At 42.4% G+C, this 19926-nt stretch overlaps 1 protein-coding gene across 3 annotated transcripts in view; it reads left to right on the forward strand.

The window, feature by feature from the left end:
* FASN (fatty acid synthase) overlaps positions 1 to 19926 on the forward strand; it is a 45193-nt gene that overhangs the window by 16617 nt on the left and 8650 nt on the right. For all 3 annotated transcript variants that reach the window (XM_086624238.1, XM_086624240.1, XM_086624239.1), the window contains 24 exons: positions 63 to 252; positions 1716 to 1810; positions 2190 to 2324; positions 2617 to 2820; positions 4442 to 4557; positions 5012 to 5187; positions 5534 to 5725; positions 6017 to 6097; positions 6193 to 6378; positions 6694 to 6873; positions 7092 to 7295; positions 9998 to 10308; positions 10444 to 10833; positions 12798 to 12962; positions 13178 to 13296; positions 13399 to 13553; positions 13890 to 14093; positions 15157 to 15307; positions 15787 to 15965; positions 16542 to 16661; positions 16810 to 16932; positions 18036 to 18259; positions 18544 to 18745; positions 19629 to 19780. In XM_086624238.1, the coding sequence (XP_086480364.1) occupies positions 63 to 252; positions 1716 to 1810; positions 2190 to 2324; positions 2617 to 2820; positions 4442 to 4557; positions 5012 to 5187; positions 5534 to 5725; positions 6017 to 6097; positions 6193 to 6378; positions 6694 to 6873; positions 7092 to 7295; positions 9998 to 10308; positions 10444 to 10833; positions 12798 to 12962; positions 13178 to 13296; positions 13399 to 13553; positions 13890 to 14093; positions 15157 to 15307; positions 15787 to 15965; positions 16542 to 16661; positions 16810 to 16932; positions 18036 to 18259; positions 18544 to 18745; positions 19629 to 19780 (4254 nt within the window). The remainder of the gene's footprint in view (positions 1 to 62; positions 253 to 1715; positions 1811 to 2189; positions 2325 to 2616; positions 2821 to 4441; positions 4558 to 5011; positions 5188 to 5533; positions 5726 to 6016; positions 6098 to 6192; positions 6379 to 6693; positions 6874 to 7091; positions 7296 to 9997; positions 10309 to 10443; positions 10834 to 12797; positions 12963 to 13177; positions 13297 to 13398; positions 13554 to 13889; positions 14094 to 15156; positions 15308 to 15786; positions 15966 to 16541; positions 16662 to 16809; positions 16933 to 18035; positions 18260 to 18543; positions 18746 to 19628; positions 19781 to 19926) is intronic.

Here is a 19926-nt window from a genome sequence, read left to right on the forward strand (position 1 = left end):
CCTTTGAGGCCTGACACCTGCTTACTCCAGCATGGAATCACTGTTCCTACTTTTCCTTGCAGATTGCTCAGATTGATATGCTGAAGGCTGCAGGTCTACAACCTGATGGGATTTTGGGCCACTCAGTGGGAGAATTAGCTTGTGGCTACGCAGATGACTCCTTAAGTCATGAAGAAGCCATTCTTTCAGCTTATTGGCGGGGACGATGCGTTAAAGAGGCCAAATTGCCTCCAGGAGGAATGGCTGCTGTTGGTAGGTATAACCTTACCAAAGGAGGGATACAGGGAAGTATATCAGATCTCTGTTGTATGGTATTGGGATGAAATTGGGCTCTGAAATCTGTTGGTGGAGACAGTCATGCCTGTAAAACTTTGGCTACTGTTGTCTCTTTTTTTTTCTGATGTAGAACAAGTTATTAAATATTGAAGGTGATACAACAGTAGTAATCTCTGACCTGGAATACAGCAGAATTTTGGTAATCCAACCAAAACTAAGTAGAAATAGAGAGATCTATTGACAGGTGGTCAGTAACAGTGGCCTGAGAAATAATCTCCTTGAAAAGAGAGGTGAAAATCTGAGGCACTGGGGTTTTTTGTCTCTTGAGAGAGGTGGGGGTGAGTGGGGAGGTGTGTGTGTATATACACACACACAAACACACATATGTTTAAATTATTGAGAAAAAAAAACAAACCCACAGAGAGATATTTCTGGTTGTCTGCAAGAGTAACGAGACGTGAAACCCGTAAGCCACTATGACGTAGTGGGCAACTAGCTAGTTGCCGTTAGAACTTACTTGGGCCTAATAGCACTTAGGAAGAAGCTTTCTCCTGAACAAGCTTTGCTCAGTGTTTCTCTTAGATATAACGTTTTGCCCACTGTTGGGTGAAATTTTGAGCTTTGGACCCAGCAGTTTGGCTTCATGGTGACTTAATGTTTAAAAATAAAGTTATTATTGGAAGCATTGTTGTTCTCCTGTTTCTTATTCTTGGACACAGTGGTCAATTAAAAACTGAAACACTTAAGAGAAAAGCTGTTGCAGGTCTAATGCAGTATGTTTGACTAGATCACTTTTTATAATCCTAGACTTCTTACTTTAGGTAGGTAGTCCTTTGTAGCATTAGTTAATTTAGCTTTCTTTTCCTTGATATTAAATACATAACACTTACCAGAAACTTACTTTGGAGTGCTGCATATATGTTTTTCATAATCTGATGTTGAGTTCAAGTTCTTCCTGTGATTTATATCCATGTAATATATGACCAGATGCTGCATGTGTTAAGCTAGTTTAAGCCACTAGAGTTGTCTGTTTCTATGGATATTTTGTGGCTCAGTTTCTGTGAGTCAAGCTCACGTGTTCTCTCTCCTGTTCTAGCTCGGATTGCTAAGGACAAAATGAGACAAAACAACTAATGCTGTATCTTCTTTGAAAACATGTGGGATTCTCCCCTACCCTGTCCCTTAATGGAATGGTGCAACGATTTAGTCCTGTGTTCTTTTGCTCAATATCACAGTTATAGACGTCGTGTTAAAGCCCTGAAATAAATATCCTTAGCTTTTGCAGAAAAACTTTTGGGGAAAGGAAGGATGCGTGTCTTTCTCTTAAGAACCCTTCCCAGTTCTGCAAAATGCACAGTGATCATGCAGTTAAGATTATCTCCCCTCGTGAGGCTTACTGCAAGAAACACTTGTGTTATCCTGAGGTCTTCCTTCTGCAGGTCTGACATGGGAAGAATGTAAACAACGCTGTCCTCCAAAAGTGGTACCAGCCTGTCACAACTCTGAAGATACTGTCACTGTTTCGGGGCCTCTGGTGAGCAAGGAACTGATTGTGATTGGGACCTGACAAGTTCTGGTTTGAAGAAAGCATAAAGCTGAGTTAAAGCTCAGCTGCTTGCAAAGAGGAGCTAGATTAAAGTGGTGGGAGGAGATATGGTGCTTTGTATAAACTTAAACACTGAAATGTTCTCTGAGAGGAATTGATATTAGTGCCTCAGGAAGTTAGTAATAGAAGGTTTCTTATGCTGAATAGTTTTAAAGCCATGGGCATAATGAGCGATAAATTTTTAAAACTGAGAAGGGCAGTAACTTTATCCCAGATATGACTTCTCTTAAGTGGCAAGTGATGAAGGGCATGGGAGGAGTACAGTGACTCATACACATCCCCATTTCACTTATATTCCTCTTCTTAGGACTCTGTGAATGAATTTGTAGCCAAACTGAAAAAGGATGGTGTGTTTGCAAAGGAGGTGCGCAGTGCCGGAGTCGCATTTCATTCCTATTACATGGCATCTATTGCACCAGTGCTGCTCAGTGCCCTGAAAAAGGTAATATTGCCAAACTGCAGTTTGTGTTTGGGTACCTGGATTTCAGTGTAGGTGATGTTGAGCTTAAGGGAGTTCCTTTTTTTGGGAGGAGAAGGAAACTTCTTGAAGAGCATGTAGACCTCTGTTGGGACCTAAGGTTTGAAGTCCTGTGGCCTCAAGCAGAAGGGTGTACTGAGCAATTAAGCTGAGGAAAATGCCTTGCAAAAAGGAGGAGCTGCTTGCTTTTGCCTTTCTTATTGTTAACTAAGACATATAACTCTTCCTCCTGTCTCTCTTCCTTGTCTGTCTGTAGGTCATTCCACACCCTAAACCTCGTTCAGCACGATGGATCAGCACGTCTATCCCTGAATCTCAGTGGCAGAGTGATCTGGCTAGGAATTCCTCTGCAGAGTATCATGTGAACAACCTAGTGAATCCAGTGCTGTTCCATGAAGGTCTGAAGCATGTTCCAGAGAATGCTGTGGTGGTAGAGATTGCTCCACATGCTCTTTTACAGGTACCATATTTGATTGTGTCAGTATGATACTACATTGATATGCAGCTGCAGAAAGGAGATTGAGAGTCTGAGGACTTAGGGAGTACTGCTGCTTTTTTTTTTTTTCTTCTTCTAGTTCTGGGAACAATTTCTCCCTCTAGTGCTTTTGAGTCCCTCCTAGTTTTAACATTTTCTTGATGGGTTTTTTTGGGGGAGGGAGTGGGTTTGGTGTGATTATTATTCTTCTGTTTGTTTGTGGGTTTTTTTGAGGGGTGTGTGTTAATATTTTAAAAATTACAAATAAATAAAATCCCAACACACTAGCACTTACCCATCCAGACATTCACATTGTTGCCTTCATTCATTGCCATGCATTTCAGAGAGCTGATAGCCAGCTCTCTGAACTGTGCAATGAGTAAGAAAAGCATTTCATTTTTGGATCTAATGGAGTGTGTGTGTGAAAATTGGGATGGGGGAAGAAACTCAAGACCAGGCCTTCTCTATGGAAAATCTGTTACCGCCGTCTGTACACGGAATTTGAGGTTCTTGTCTTAGAAGGTGGTGGCTGGTAGTGGTATTTTCCTCTCTTCTCCTGGACCAAGTAGTCTGAGACCACAGGAGGTTTCTCTTTTCATAAACTCCTTTCCCCGAATGATAAAATCATCGTTCCTTTCCCACCACCCCGTAAGAATTAACCTTTGTGGAATTAGCTCCACAGTAGAGAATGCTGAACATGAGGTGCATCAGGATGTACTTTCTCAGCAAGATCAGTGCTGTGGTCTTGTGCCTGTCCCTTAAGTCTCAAGGAGTGGTCTTTTTTTATTTGGTCTGTGGCACGCAAGAAGCAAAAAGTCTTAAGAAGAATCATGGTTACTTGTGAATCAAGCTTAAGTGCTTCTGTGTTCCAATCCAGTATATGTTTATTAAGTCATGTTAGTCTTATTTATGCTTTGAAAGTGACTTTAAGGAAGAATCAGAGCAGAGCTTTTAAATTAAGCAGATATTTTTCTCTATAAAAAGACTTTACACTTCATATTAATATCATTGTACAATTCTGGACTCTCATACAAGTGACTAAAGACTTCAGCTGGGTTTGAGAGTGTTCTGGTTTTCTGCCCCACCCCACCCCCTTTCCTTCTCCCATTTAAAGACTGTGGGATCAAATTGAAGGGAAGATAAAAGTTGGATCAGATGTTCAAGGCTGCATTTTTTTGATTTGTAGCTGTTGCTTGGAAAATGCTCTAGGATGCTTCAGACTAAAAAGACCTGCTTCTGGGAGTAAGGACCTAAGCTGTATGTGGGATGTGGGTGTGTGCGAGTGGCCTTGAGAGGGTGATCTTGCAGTTCCTGAAGGGCAGCTTTTGATTCCACTTGACAATCTGCTTGGGAAAGGGAGATTTGTGTTTTGGCAGAATTTCATTAATATTATGTAGGTTCTGCTTTACCAGATGTGCAACTTCTTGGGTTGCTGGAAGGGCGTTGTGCTGTTCTTCCTCTTCCCTGTTAAAATGATGTACGTTCTAGCACCTAGCACAGAACTCGGTACAGAAACAGAAGTGGTTTGAGATCTATAGAGAAAAAGTCAGAGACACAGCAGTAAGTAATGCCTTCCACCAATGATTTATGGACTCTACTTGACCAGGCTATCTTGAGAAGAACATTGAAACCAACTTGCACCATTCTACCTTTGATGAAGAAAGAGCACAAAAATAATTTGGAGTTCTTCCTAACACAGACTGGAAAGATTCATTTAACTGGGTAAGGAGACCAAGGGAGGAGGGTGAATGGGGTATCAGTTAGGAGAGAATCTGAGTCTCTTCTCTAGCATGGATATCTTCACAAGGACTGAAATACTCCTTCAACAAACCTGAAAAAAAATGGGTTTTACATCTATGCTTTACATATCTATCATGCTCATTTATGAAATGTTGCCTTGGGTTAGAGAGTGCTACAGCTGGGAAAATGCCTTTTAAAGAGGAGTCCCATTCTAGAGGTCTAGGAACCTTAAACTAGCTCTTGGAAGTAAACTTTTAGTCTTGTAGGCTGTTGGGATTACAGATTTAGCTGCAGGAAGTGTTCATGGTACTATTGGAGAAATCTCAGTCATAGTGACCAAGACCAATTACTATCTGACCTATAGGCATTATGGTCAATTTGTTTTCCCATTCCCTGCCTCCCCCCTGCATTGACTTGATCCTTTTTGTCTTCCTAGGATAAATGTTCTTGGAAATAACTTGTTCCCGCCTGTGGAATACCCAGTCCCAGTGGGAACACCCCTTATTTCTCCATACATCAAATGGGACCACAGCCAGGACTGGGATGTTCCAAAAGCCGAAGACTTTCCAGCAGGTTCCAAAGGCTCTGCATCTGCTTCAGTCTACAATATCGGTGTGTTTGGATTTTTTTGTTGGTTTGTCTTTTTCCTGCTGTACCTCTGCATTTTTTCTTTTGTAAAACTAGGAAAAGGATACTCAAAGCAGCATCCTTGAAGCCATCTTCTGAAGCTTAATGTTTGATTTGGTTTGAAAAGACTGTATCTGCTTCTGAAATGGGATGAAAGAATGAGCAGAGCGGGAGACTGTCTTGATTCAGACTTGCAGTAGTTTTAAGAGCTGCATGTTGCCAGGCAGGATAGTTGGGGAAACTACTAGAACCTCTTATAGACATTGAGGGGAAAAGACCTGTTTGTTAGGGTGTTCATATTATTTTTATTCTGCTCTTTATTCTTTGACAGATGTGAGTCCTGACTCTCCTGACCACTACTTGGTTGGTCACTGCATTGATGGCAGAGTCCTGTACCCAGCAACTGGGTACCTAGTACTGGCTTGGCGAACTCTAGCACGGTCTCTTGGCATGGCTATGGAGCAAACGGCTGTTACGTTTGAAGAAGTCACAATCCATCAGGCAACTATCCTTCCCAAAAAGGGTGAGTAAGGAGTGCTGGTACACCTGCAAAACTGTGTAATGAAGATGAAGGGAGTGGGAGGAAAGAAACGCAAGGGGAAAGCAAGGAGGAGGAACACGGGAGAAAGAATATAAAGAAGAGTGCAGCATGACTGAGCAAAGAAGTGAATTCATACAGTCAAGTAGCACATGTTATGGTCACCTTTACTCCATGTTGAGCACAGTGAGTCTGGAGATGGTGAAAGAGAAAGCTCTGCTCAAGGATGGTAGTGATGAGTAACCTCAGTCCTGTCTTCCCCAATGTTTCTTGCAGGATCAGTACAGTTAGAAGTAAGACTCATGCCTGCTTCCCACTGCTTTGAGGTGTCAGGGAATGGGAATCTGGCTGTGAGTGGTAAGTGAAGGAAGTGTAAGTATATGCACTTAAATCCTACTAAAAATCCGTTATTTATGGACACTGATTCTTATTCTTGCCACTGTGCCTGTCAGGGAAGATTTCTGTCCTAGAAAACACTGCACTGAAGAACTTCCATAACCAGCCACTTGACTTTCAGACTCAAGTAGGAAAGAGCTCAAAGTCCGCCCTCTTGAAAGAAGACATCTACCAAGAGCTGCATCTGCGCGGATATAATTATGGACCTACTTTTCAGGGTGTTCTAGAATGCAACAGTGAAGGTGAGCTTGCTTTCTATAGAAGGATGATGTGTGGTCATTGTAATGATGAATATTTGATCTTTTTAATTCCGTTTGTGTTAACGGTCCATCTGACTCTGTTTTGTGCGGTAATTATACTTTGTGTGATAATGCAGAACAACCAAGTGTACTGACAAAGCCCTGGGAAAGCTGTTACCTCCAATATAGAAATGACTGTTGGAGTTCACAAGGGAAGCTGGGTACATACAGCAGACTTTGCATTTGATAAGTGGTGACTTCTGGCAGCTGCTGAATGACAAAATCATAGTGAGGCTTCCCTTTCCTCCTCTTCTGCAGCAAGTACAGGAAAAGTTCTGTGGAATGGGAACTGGGTGACCTTCCTTGACACTCTGCTACATGTGATAATCTTAGCTGAGACTGGGCGCAGTCTACGCTTACCTACCAGGATTCGCTCGGTGTGTATTGACCCAGTGCTGCATCAAGAGCAGGTGTGCCAATACCAGGACAATGTAGAAGGTAATGTCTCTTATGCTTGGGATTTTGCTAGTTGCTTTGACTGCTCTGTGGATGAACGTATGACTTCCTAAGAAGTAGGATGGACTTTGGGCAGCCCTCTTAGTCTCCAAGCTGTTCTGCACCTCCTGTAACAATCTGACGTAGCATTGTTCATCTAATCACCTGGAATAAAATACATGTACTGTTTGATGCAAACTTATTTCTTTCCTGTCTTTCAGCTTTTGATGTTGTTGTGGACCGCTGTCTTAATAGCCTTAAAGCAGGAGGTGTTCAGATCAATGGTCTTCATGCTTCTGTGGCACCACGACGACAACAGGAACGGATCTCTCCCACCCTGGAAAAGTACTGCTTTGTGCCCTATACAGAGAACAACTGTTTGTCTTCCAGGGTCCATCTTCATGCCTATCTGGAGCACTGCAAAGGTAGAGTGGGATTGGTTTCTGGTCACGCTAGGGGAATTGAAGAATCGGAGAATCATAGCACAGTTTGGGTTGGAAGGGACCTTAAAGATCATGTAGTTTCGAGCTCCCTGCCATGGGCAGGGACACCTTCCACTAGATCAGGTTGCTCAAAGCCCCATCCAACCTGTCCTTGAACACCTCCAGGGATGGGGCATCCACAGCTTCTCTAGGCAACCTGTTTCAGTGCTTCACCACCCTCAGAGGGAAGAATTGTTTCCTTAGATCTAATCTAAATCTCCCTTCTTTCAGTTTAAAGCCATTGCCCCTTGTCCTGTCAATACACACCTTTGCAAAAAGTCCCTCTCCAACTTTCTTGTAGGCCCCTTTAGGTACTGGAAGGCTGCTAGAAGATCACCTTGGAGCCTTCTCTGCTCCAGGCTGAACAAATTCAACTCTCCCTGTCTGGAGAAGTACTCCAGCCCTCAGATCATCTTCATGGCCCTCCTCTGGACCCACTCCAACAAGTCCCTGTCCTTCTTATGTTGGGGGCCCCACAACTGGATGCAGGTGGGGTCTCACAAGAGCCAGAGTGGAGGGATAGAATGACGTCCCTCAACCTGCTGGCCACACTTCTTTTGATGCAGCCCAGGACATGGTTGGTTTTCTGGGCTGCAGGTGCACGTTACTGGCTCATGTTGAGCTTCTCATCAACCAGCACTCCCAAGTCCTTCTCAGGGCTGCTCTCAATCCATCCTCTGCCCAGACTGTACTTGTGCTTGGCATTGCCCCAACTCGTGCGCAGGACCTTGCACTTGGCCTTGTTGAACTTCATGAGGTTCGCACAGGCCCACCTGTCCAGCCTGTTAAAGTCCCTCTGGATGGCATTGTGTCCCTCCAGCATGCTTACCACACCGCACAGCTTGGTGTCATCAGCAAACTTACTGAGGGTGCACTTGATCCCACTGTCTCTGTCACCAACAAAGATGTTAAACAGCACTAGACCCAATACCGACCCCTGAGGAACACCACTTGTCCCTGGTCTCCTCTTGAACATTGAGCCTTTGACTGGAACTCTTTGAGTGGGACCATCCAGCTAATTCCTTATCCACTGGGTAGTCCATCTGTCAAATCCATGTGTCTCGAATTTAGAGACAAAGATGTCATGTGGTACAGTGTCAAATGTTTTGCACAAGTCCAGGCAGATGAGGTCAGTTGCTCTTCCCTTATCTGCCAACACTGTAACCCTGTTGTAGAAGGCCACCAAATTTGTCAGGCACGATTTGCCCTTAGTGAAGCCATGTTGGCTGTCACCAATCACCTCTACATTTTCCATGTGCCTTAGCATAGTTTCCAGAGGGGATCTGCTCCATGATCTTGCCAGGTGCAGAGGTGAGACTGACTGGCCTGTAGTTCCCCGGGTCATCTTTTTTCCCTTTTTAAAAATGGGAGTTATTTTTTCCAGTCAATGGGAACTTCATCAGACATCCATGACTTCTCAAATATGATGGATAGTGGCTTAGCTTAGCAACTTCAACTGCCAGATCCTTCAGGACCCATGGATGTATCTCATCAGGTCCCATGGACTTGTGCACCTTCAGATTCCTTAGATGATTTCAAACCTGATCTTCTCCTCCAGTGGGCAGTTCTTCATTCTCCCAGTCCCTGCCTTTGCCTTCTGTGACTTGGGCTGTGCGGCTAGAGCACGTGCCAGTGAAGTCTAAGTAAAAAAAGTCATTGAGTGCCTCAGCCTCCATAACTGGGTAACCAGGTCTCCTGTTCCCTTCTGGAATCTTCCACCATGACAGAAATGTCTGGGAGAAGTTGTTCATACTACTTCAGAACATCCAAGAAATACAGCGTTAGTCTCTGTAGACTTCAGCAGTAGTCCTATGGCTGTACGCTTGCTAGAAGCTAAATCTACTTCTGCCTGAGGTATCTCTGGGACGTGGGTAGGAGTAAAGCTGTGGGGAGGGACATCTACCCTTCTACAGTCAATGCGATGTCGATGGCACAGCCCCCTCTGCAAGCAGAGAGGCACAAATCATCTTCTTTAAGGAGAAATCCAGGCTGATTGCTTCAAACACTGACAGGAGAGCCTTCTTCAAGTCTTTAGCTTTCTTGTTTTGTTTTTCCCTGTGAACTGCCAAGATGGGTAAGCTGACATGTCTGTTCCCATTTGGTTGTGGGCACAAGACTATATCCAAGGAGGGAAAGTGGTTTAGTGAGGCACACCAAAAAAATGTTTGTTTGCTGCAAGAATAGAATAGGAGCAGCTTAATCTACTGTGAAGCTATTGGCCTAGGACAGTGCTCTTCAGATGGGGAGACATTCACTCAGCTCATCACTTTAAGTGTCTTCATCAGAGGGAAGAAAAATACTATTTTTTTGTGTAGTGATGAATTTTGATGTATCTTGAGACAGCAATTTTGTCATTCCGTGTTGGTAAAGCATCTTCACACTCATCCTTTGACTTGGCAATAGACTTCAAAGATTTCTCTTTTTTTAAGAGTGTTGTGCCACAAAACCTACTTGTTTGGGGCTGCAACTGCTGCGCAATACATAATCATGTGGATGTACAGGAGCATGTACTGTGTCTTTGTGACTAGGCTAGTGACAGAAGATGCTGTAATTTGTGGTGCTGATCAGCTGGGATAGCAAGTAGGGGCAAAAGAAAATCTTTGGAAAATCTGACTCTTCCTTTCATTTCCCTTTCTATTCCGTAGATTTGATCAAGAATTTACAGGCTAAGGTGGCAGTGCATGGGGTCAAATTAGTCATCCCTGGCCTAAAAACTGCAGCGGCTGCTGCAGAGTCCTCACCTATACAGAAGGGCCTTCAGCATATTCTTGCTGAAATCTGCCGTCTGGAACTGAATGGAAACCTCCATTCTGAGCTGGAACAGATTGTGACTCAAGAGAAAATGCACCTCCAGGATGACCCTCTTCTTAATGGATTACTAGATTCTTCAGAGTTGAAGACTTGCCTGGGTGTGGCATTGGAGAACATGACCAGTCACAGGATGAAGATAGTTGAGGTTAGCTGGAAGCCTGGGATGGGACCATAGTTAGTGTTTTCAGTTATGCATGCTTCTGTTATTCCAGTTGTAATTATGTATGATATCCATGTTTCAACTTGGTTTTCCATTTTCCTTCTCCTTCTTTTCTCACAGGCTCTTGCAGGAAGTGGACATCTGTTCTCTCGCATCAAAAGTATTCTGAATAGTCAGCCTCTGTTGCAGGTGGACTACATTGCCACTGACCGCATGCTGGAAACTCTTTCAGCTAATGAAACAGAGCTACAAGATGCTGGAATTTTCTTTAGCCAGTGGGATCCATCTAGCCTTCCCTCTGGAAATCTGACCAATGCTGACCTGGTAGTGTACAACTGTTCAACCAGTGTTCTAGGGAACACCACCGAAATTCTCTCTAATTTGGCAGCTGCAGTGAAAGAAGGAGGGTTTGTTTTGCTACACACTCTGCTTAAAGGAGAAACTCTTGGAGAAATTGTCAGTTTCCTTACAAGTCCTGATCTACAGCAGAAACACAGCTTCCTGAGTGAGGTAAGCCTCCTGGAAGGACAAATACTTTCTCAGGGGATAGTCTGAAGTCTGCTGCTTGCAGATGCTCTTGTGATGAATTCTTAGTAGACATCACTTAACATCACTATTCATTGAAGTCCTCTGCAAGAATATGTAATAAACGCTTCCGAAGGAGTTGTGAAGTTCCACATATTAGGTTGGGATAGTAAACTGTGAGTTCAGTCAGGAAAGCCTTAACGCATTGAAAATTATTCATTGTCATTTGTCTGTCTGTATAATCTGTATGAAAACACTGGCCGGGACTGTTCCTTTATAGCTAAAATAATGCACTGGATTGTTGGGTGGGGTACAGCTTTATCACTGTAGGATCCTAAAATGCTTCAGTATCAGAATATCTCTCTTCCTTTTGATATTACTGCTGGGAGTGGGACTTCACAAACTAATTAAATTCTTCTAACATTGAAGTGTTGCCAGAAAGGAAGGCTTTTTGCTTGTAACTTTCTTTTTTTTCTTCTTCCTTCCCTTCCTCCCTACTTTATCTGATTCTATAAAGAGATAGCGCAAAATAAGCCTTCAGAAGTAGGGGAGCTGAGCAGGGTGTCTGCTTTACATCTGCAGACCAGTATAACATGCAGATGAACTAATGCCAATGCTGGCATAAGAGGAGGTGAGTAAGTGGCTAGGGTAAGGGTGGGAACTGAAGACATGGCTTCTCTTGACAGCTGACTTGAGCAGTAATGGGAGGCTGCCCCTCTACAGAACATATGCATTCTTCCTGATTTGAGTGGCTTTGCCTCTCAGCTCTTCTTTTAGAATAAGAAGAGAGTAGCACTTCTAATAGTTTAACTTTTTGATTCGTAATTCCGGAGTGCGGGTGTTGGATTTTTAATTTTGAGGTGACGTGGATTCTAGCCCTTTACTTTCTGCAAAGATTTTTTTCCAAGATTTGAGAAGAGGTGAGTTATTCAGATTTGCATCTTACCATGAGATGCTACTGAAGCTGATAAATTAAAACCTAGATCTATCATGAGTGTCAGTAGCCTGGTATTAGCAGATCCTTTGGATAAGATACATGTGAGTCCAACGTACCTTCTGTAAAGACAATGATACTACACAGACTGGAGTAGGCAAGACTTAACACAGTTCTTAAAGTTTTCTAGATAGGGACACTATCCCTAGTCCTTGATATAAGAGGTCATGCTGTAAAAACCTGCTGCTGCCTGGCATATGAAAAGCAAATGGATGCTTTTCTAAGAGCTGACAGTCATCTTTATTTCATTCAGATGGCAGAGCCTCAGTGTTTCTGGATATACCATGCATGCATTTTCATTCTCTTGTTTTTTCTGAAATGCTGTTTCAATGTAACTGACTTGTGTAGGTGCTTCTTCCTTGCTAGTGGCTGGTTGCTTCTCCTCACCCCACTGCAGCTGAAGGATTTTGGTGACTTGGTTTTTCATGTTTCCTCTGGCCCGCTTTACTTTTTGTATTGCAGACAGGGCTTATGTGACAGACTGGTAATGTCTAAATGCAGTGTTTTCACTTCTGTTATTTTCTGTGTCGGAATCTGTGCATTCTGTCTGTCTCTGGAAGTTTGTCTTGCTGCTGGAATTAAATTCCAGACACGTTCAAAGACCCTATGGGATTTGACAATGCAATCACTGCTCTGATTTTTGCACACCTGGTAGTGTGGTAAGACTAGTTCCCTAACCAGAGCTTTGAGGTATGTGTACTACTGTTTTCTGTTGATCTTACAGAAGAAAGAATAGTATAGACATGGATAAAATACTGTTATGTTAATCAAATATATGTTTGTATTAAGATGGTACAGAAAAGATGCCAAGATTTCAAGCAAATGCAAGAAAGAGGTAGACAGTGCTGCTTGTTCCTGGTGAAGCTGTCTTTGAGGAGACTCAATGTGAAGTATAGACGTGGCTTGTATTGACTTTTGACTTTCTTGTAAACTGTTGTTTTACTTGATTTGACAGGCGCAGTGGGAGGGCTTGTTCAGCAAAGCCTCACTGAATCTGGTTGCCATGAAGAAATCTTTCTTCGGCTCTGTTATTTTCCTGTGTCGCCGGCAAGCCCCTACCAAAACACCCATTTTTCTACCAATAGATGAGACGCATTATAAGTGGGTTGAATCCTTAAAGGTGATAATTCCTGTGTCCTAGATATCTGAATTTCTAAATCAGTATGCTTTCTAAATTAGATATTCAGCAATGTTAGAAGAGTGAGTGTGTGTGTGTGCATGTGTGCGCATTCAGTTACTTTTCTTAAAATAGAAGTTACTCATCTCTGCCTCTGGTTATGAGGGCCATTTCCTTTCTGTGCTCCCTAGTAAAATGGTTTGGTGTTTGTCCTGTAGGATATCTTGGCTGACCCATCAGAGCAGCCTGTGTGGTTGACTGCCACCAGTTGTGGGAACTCAGGGATTTTGGGAATGGTAAACTGCCTCCGCCTTGAAGCAGAAGGCCACAGAATCAGGTATGCAAGCATGCCCTTGAGTCAAAGCTGGAGATGAGATATTTTTGTGTTGGCTTCTTTTCAGGCCTATAGCAAAACAAAATGTTAACTCTTGTCTTGTAGGTGTGTGTTTGTTTCCAACTTGAACCCTTCATCAGCTGTCCCACCTACAAGTCTTTCTTCCCTGGAGATACAGAAGATTGTTCAGAAAGACCTGGTGATGAACGTGTATCGTGATGGAAAGTGGGGCTCCTTCAGGCATCTCCCATTGCAGCAAGGTAACTCTTTAGAGATCTGAGGATCACTTGCAGGGTCTTGAGTCTGAACGGACTTTGACTAGAAAATGAGTAGCTATTGTTCCTACAATTATTTTTTCTTATTTTTTAATGGATAATTCGTAATTCTTCTGCTCCAGCTCAGAGTGAACAGTAGTTTGCTCTGGTGCCAGGAGGAGGGATGAGCTGTTTGGGATATGGGTAGAATTTCTGGGTAAGAAAGGGCTTTCTGGAGAGCAAATGGAGGAGGAGGTAGCAATTACACAAGGAATTTACTCACTCTGGAAAGTGTGTGTGCCTGTGTTGATGTGTGTAAAGTTCTTGTTGCTTTTTCTGCAGCACAACCTCAGGAGTTGACAGAATATGCCTACGTGAATGTGTTGACTCGTGGAGACCTCTCATCTCTTCGTTGGATTGTCTCCCCACTTCGACACTTCCATGCAACTAATCCCAATGTTCAACTCTGCAAAGTCTATTATGCATCTCTCAACTTCCGGGACATTATGCTGGCCACAGGAAAGCTTTCTCCAGATGCTATCCCTGGTGAGTTAAAATTACGCTAGAAGAAAATGTTTTTCTGTATTGCTGTTCCAGAATTTATTCGCATAATCTCCTGAATATTAGTTATGCACTGGTTAAAGTGTATATCAGTTTTTGTTTAGCAATAAAGCATACATTTGAAAAGGAAGTATAGCCCTGCTGCAGGACTGTACACCGAAAACCTGTGTAAATTCTACTTCCAGTTGCAGTCCCGTTTTCCATGTGGCAGAATTAATAAATTTTGCTGTGAGGAAACATTACTAGCCCATTGCGCAGATAACAAATGTGAGGTGAAACAACTTGATGGGCGTTCCAGAGATAGGCAGGATACGTACCAAGGCAAGAATGTTCCAGTTTCATGCTGCTGTACTACTGGACAGGCATTGCTTTTAGGGGAGAAAAATGCAAGGTGAAGTGATCTCCCGTCTACAAAACAGAGGTGATAATATCTTGCCTCATAAGAAGTTAAAAATTAATGTTATGTCTATTGAATGGTTTTAAAGCTCTGTTGGAAAGAGGGGGGATAGGACATGTAAAAAGTGTGTTTGGAGATTCTTACGGATGACTTGATTAGAAGTGGGTTTCCCATCATAGACTCATCAAATGGTTTGGGTTGGAAGGAACCTCAAAGACCATCTAGTTTCAAACCCCCTTCATGACTGAGATTAGTCTCTGCCTAAAATGGGCATTTGCAAAAATTAAGGTTTCACAGTAAAGCTATTTTTTGCTGTGATCATCCTTTCTAGTTTTTGTACCGTTCATTTTGAAAGAGGGTCAAAATTGCCTCTGAAACAGGATGTTTCCATGAAATTTCTCAGGTGAAAACTGGAAACTAAAGCAGTATCATCAAGGGCAAAGAGTAAGATTTAATGAGACCAAGTCCTTTTCTGCTACTCTCGCTCTTAAGAGTGAGAAATTAACTATGGTGATTTATGAACTGTGAACATAGTAAACAAATCCCAGCACTTTTTCTGTCTCTGGGGCTCTAACTTTGAGGGACTACTGTCTTGACCAAGGGATTTTAGAAGAGAAACTTCCTTTGTAAAAGATGCTGACGTTCTTTCAGGTAATTGGGCTTTGCAGCAGTGCATGCTGGGCATGGAGTTCTCAGGACGGGACCTGGCTGGAAGAAGGGTGATGGGATTGCTACCAGCAAAGGGACTGGCTACGGTAGTAGACTGTGACAAGAAGTTTCTGTGGGAGGTGCCTAAAAACTGGTAGGTCTACTTTTGTTTTCTGGTTTGTGTATGTATTTAAGATCTGCCTTCCTGCCCGAGGCTGACAGCCCTGATCAGGCCAGAAGTGTGCACAATGGGTAGATTCCCTTCTGGGAAATAACAGAGCTATAGTCTCCTGATCAGCTGTAGGATTTGACTTAGAGTCACTGTAGGAGTTGAGGACTGGTTTTTGTACAGTGGCTTGCACAAGGTTCTCATCTCTTCCTTGGGCTCTTAGCTCCATGTATTTCAGTATACACTGGGATTTTGGTGTTGGTTACGTTACTGGTTAGCCAACTGAAATATTTTTGCAGAAGGATGATGCTCTTGACTGGGCTTGACAGCTGTGGTAGTGTGCTGTATGATTGAGAACCATTTATACTTTTTGGTCTATCTTGGCAGTTTAACCTTTCCATTGCAGAAAAGGAGAATCTTTTCCAAGTCTAAAGATCTCTTCTGTCTTTCCCTTTGCTCCTTAGGACTCTGGAAGAAGCAGCTTCAGTGCCTGTGGTTTATGCCACTGCTTATTATGCTTTGGTGGTTCGAGGTGGTATGAAGAAGGGTGAGAGTGTCCTTATTCACTCAGGCTCAGGTGGTGTGGGCCAAGCAGCCATTGCCATTGCCCTGAGCATGGGCTGCCGTGTCTTTGCTACTGTAGGTGAGTACTGAGGGCCCAGTGTTATGAGGGGAGATATATTATATATATATATGAGGGGAGAAATAATAATTATATATATATAAAATAAACACTGGAGAGAGGAAATGTGTGCATGGGTGCGTGCATGTGTTTATATATTAAAAAATACATATTTATGTATATACTTTTCCCCCAATATGTTCCCCTGTTTCTAGACTAGGAACAGGATAAATACCTATAGTAAATACAGCTACTGACAATGCACTTGAAACTTCCATAGTGCAGACAAATCTATCTACCTCTGTACACTGTATAATCAAAAATATAGAAGTTCAAAGCTTCTTCATTTTAAATTCAGTAATGCGATCAAAGAACGTCTATCCAGCCTTGCTCTATCTTGTAAGCAAGCAGTAATAACTAGGCAGCCTTTGTCCTAAGATTTGACACCTTGAAAGCCTGAGAGCTTTGAAGCAAGTTCTTAATGGTTGCTCAGACTACAGTCCTTGGAAAAAGATGTACAAATGAAAATGGTCTGTTTCATCATAAAAAAATTAGTGTAAGAGTACTGGCATCATTCAACCTGTCTCCTACTTCCAGGCTCCACTGAGAAACGCGAGTATCTCCAAGCAAGATTCCCACAACTGGATGCTAATAGCTTTGCCAGCTCCCGAAATACTGCCTTTGAGCAACATATACTGCGAGTTACCAATGGAAAAGGTAAGTTCAAGGAATACTTCTCCTTCCTTTGTCAGCTATGCCACATTATGCAGTTGCACTTTCTGAAGACAAAATGAGTCACTAGAGAACAGGGTTAAGTTTCAGCAGAGATGAATTTACTAAATAGCTGCTTCTTCTTTCATTGCAGGTGTCAACCTTGTGTTAAATTCCTTGGCAGAAGAGAAGCTTCAAGCCAGTTTGCGTTGTCTTGCTCAACATGGACGATTTTTGGAAATAGGCAAATTCGATCTGTCTAACAACAGTCAGCTTGGTAAGATGGAGCACTGGGAAATACATCTCATTAGGTTTACACAAGCACGACAGCACAACGTGTATACTATCTTAACATGGATTGATCTTCAAATTTAGAAAAGCTTTTAGCTGGAATACTTGTTTCATTTTTATTACTAATAATTTATGTAGCCTTTTCAACAAATACTTTCTTGGAGAAGCATGGCACTCAGCATTTGTCTCGAAGCCCGCATAAAACATGCGAAATAATTATCTTCCTCAAAGTCTGTCTTTAAAATCAGAATAGGACATGTTGCCCACAAAGTGTTTGGACAGGAAGGCAGTAAGAAGTAGCATTCATTTCACAGGGCACTGTCTACCGCTGTGTCTGTTAGCTTGTAGGTTTTGTACATCTCTTGGGCTTGACTGTTGGTTATGCTGTGTATGATGTGCCCCAGGATGTGGTTTGCCCTGGTGGCTGCTAAGACACACTGCTGGCTCCTATTGAGAGCATCCTTGTTTTCCAGGATCACATCCTTGTCCCTCGATAGAGTCAACAGCACCTCCCAGTTTTTAATGGCACAGGGGCAAGATTAACCTGATTTCTCTTGGATGAGAAAACAAATTTGAATGTTATAATCTGATGTGTTTAGTGAAGAATGACAAGAATGTTCTGCTATTGTAGAATGATTGCATATAGCAAGTGTTGACAGTCTTTCTCATTCTAATTAAATTTTGAAAGATTCTAGCATCATGGAAAACTTCCCATGAGGAAGTGCTCCTGTGGAGATGGACAGGATCAGATATATCTGGGATTCTAGCTCCCCTGTGACTCTAACTCAGCTGTTGCTAGACACAAAATCTTTTGAATATCAGACTGACCATGTTATAGCTCGTCCTCTTGACATGCAATTTTTGTGAGTGGAGTTTCTGTTAAACTGGTCTGCTTGTAAGTGAACAACCTGATTAATATAGCATTTATAGAGTATATGCAGAAACTAGTTTGAAAAATGTAGAATTATAGCAACTAATGACTACTTTACTCCTCAGTCTTATGCTACTGACCTTCTTCAAAAACATTTCTGTGTAGAAGATAAACTGTTTTGAAATGTCAGCAGCATCAAACCAAGTTGCTTTTTCTAGGAATGGCTCTCTTCCTGAAGAATGTGGCATTTCATGGGATCCTACTAGATGCAATCTTTGAGGAGGGAAACCAAGAGTGGGAAGTAGTATCAGAGTTGTTGGAGAAAGGCATAAAAGATGGTGTGGTAAAGCCCCTGAGAAGTACAGTCTTCGACAAAGAAGAAGTAGAAGCTGCCTTCAGGTTCATGGCACAAGGAAAGCATATTGGCAAAGTTATGATCAAGGTAATGAGATAATGACTTTGATTCTCTGATGTATCTGTCATCCTCTGTAGGTGACTTGATTGGATATTTTGATCCTGTTCAAGTTGAAGTTGTATAATGAGGACAGCACAGAGTTATTGTTTTTTACTGCTGACATTGTAATGTATGTAACTATCAAGTTTGTCACTCTGATTCTGCAAGGTTCGTTCCCATTGACTGGAGGAGCATAACATGAAAAAATAGGAAATGCACAGTGTATCCAATCTTAACTACTTTTTTCTTTTTTTTTGGTGGGGTTGGGGAAGGTCCAAGAAGAAGAAAAGGATATTCCTTTAAGAAGGTCTGAACCAGTTAAAATCTCTGCTGTCTCCAGAACGTCCTGTCCACCTACCAAGTCTTACATCATCACAGGGGGCCTAGGAGGATTTGGGCTTGAGTTGGCACAGTGGCTAGTTGAGAGAGGAGCACAGAAGCTTATACTGACATCTCGTTCTGGCATACGAACTGGTAAGCAAAATCTGTAAAGGAACGGGGAACATGATTGCCTTTCAACAGACCTCCATTTGTAGTTTCTCTCCATTTAAGTGTCCTATCAGTAAATAATAATGTCTTGATCTCTTTTCTTTCCTGTCGTGTATATATTCTCTCACTTCAAACAAGTCATTGTCCCCTTTATTCTAAAGGAGGGAAGTATCTTTGAACTTGACCTCTTTTCAAATTCCTTCTTTCCTCTTTTTTTATGCTTCTTAATTCTATCAACCCATTTTCTGCCTTACAAAGGATTTTTTCTGCTACCTTACTTTTACCTTTACCCCCTCTGCAAAGTCTGTCCAGCTGCCCCACTGAGTTGTCCAACGGCTCTAGCATGGTGGATCACGTGCCACAAGGAAAGGCCAATAAACTCCTTGCTAAAGATACTCTGTCCCTCAAGTTATGTGCATGGATGTTTGCTCTTGCTCCTTCAGATATCTCATCTGTAAAGATGTGCCCTGCTATCTGATAACATCAGGAAGTGTTTTTACTTAGCTTTAAGCCATTTTTGTTGCCTTGCTCTAATCTAGCCGTTCTTTCCTGTCTCAGTACCCAAATTCTTGTTAAGTTGATTTCCCTCCATTGTTGTACTTTTTCTTCCTTTCCTGCCCCTCCCCACCCCCCAACCCTCACATTCTCCTGACTCTGTTCTCCACTTTGACCTGTTTAGAATATTTCTGAAACTCAAGTGATTTCTGTCTACAATTTGAGTTTTGTCCAATTTTCCTCTTGTAGCTGAATCAGGAATTATTTAGCTATTCAGTCCCTATCTAGTCCAAAGAGTGTAAGGAGCAGGTTAACCAAAACCTTATGGGTTGAATGCTTCATCCCAGGCACTGTTTGCCTTCATTTTTTGTAGGCTACCAGGCTAAACGTGTTAGAGAGTGGAAGGCACTGGGAATCCAAGTGCTGATATCTACCAGTGATATGGGAACACTAGAAGGAGCACAGCTATTGATCGAAGAAGCTTTACAGCTTGGCCCAGTTGGAGGCATCTTTAATTTGGCTGTGGTAAGTGACAAAAATGCTTCGTACTTGTACAAGACCAGAACCATTCAAGTGGCTTTTTAACTGAGGACAGTCAGGCTTCATGTGGTTTTGAATTGCCTCTCTGTTTCAAAAGACACTGTTTTTGCCTTACCTCATGACTAAAGGGT

Source organism: Tauraco erythrolophus, chromosome 20 (assembly GCF_009769465.1).
Source record: "Tauraco erythrolophus isolate bTauEry1 chromosome 20, bTauEry1.pri, whole genome shotgun sequence".
In the NCBI taxonomy this organism is placed as follows: Eukaryota; Metazoa; Chordata; class Aves; order Musophagiformes; family Musophagidae; genus Tauraco; species Tauraco erythrolophus.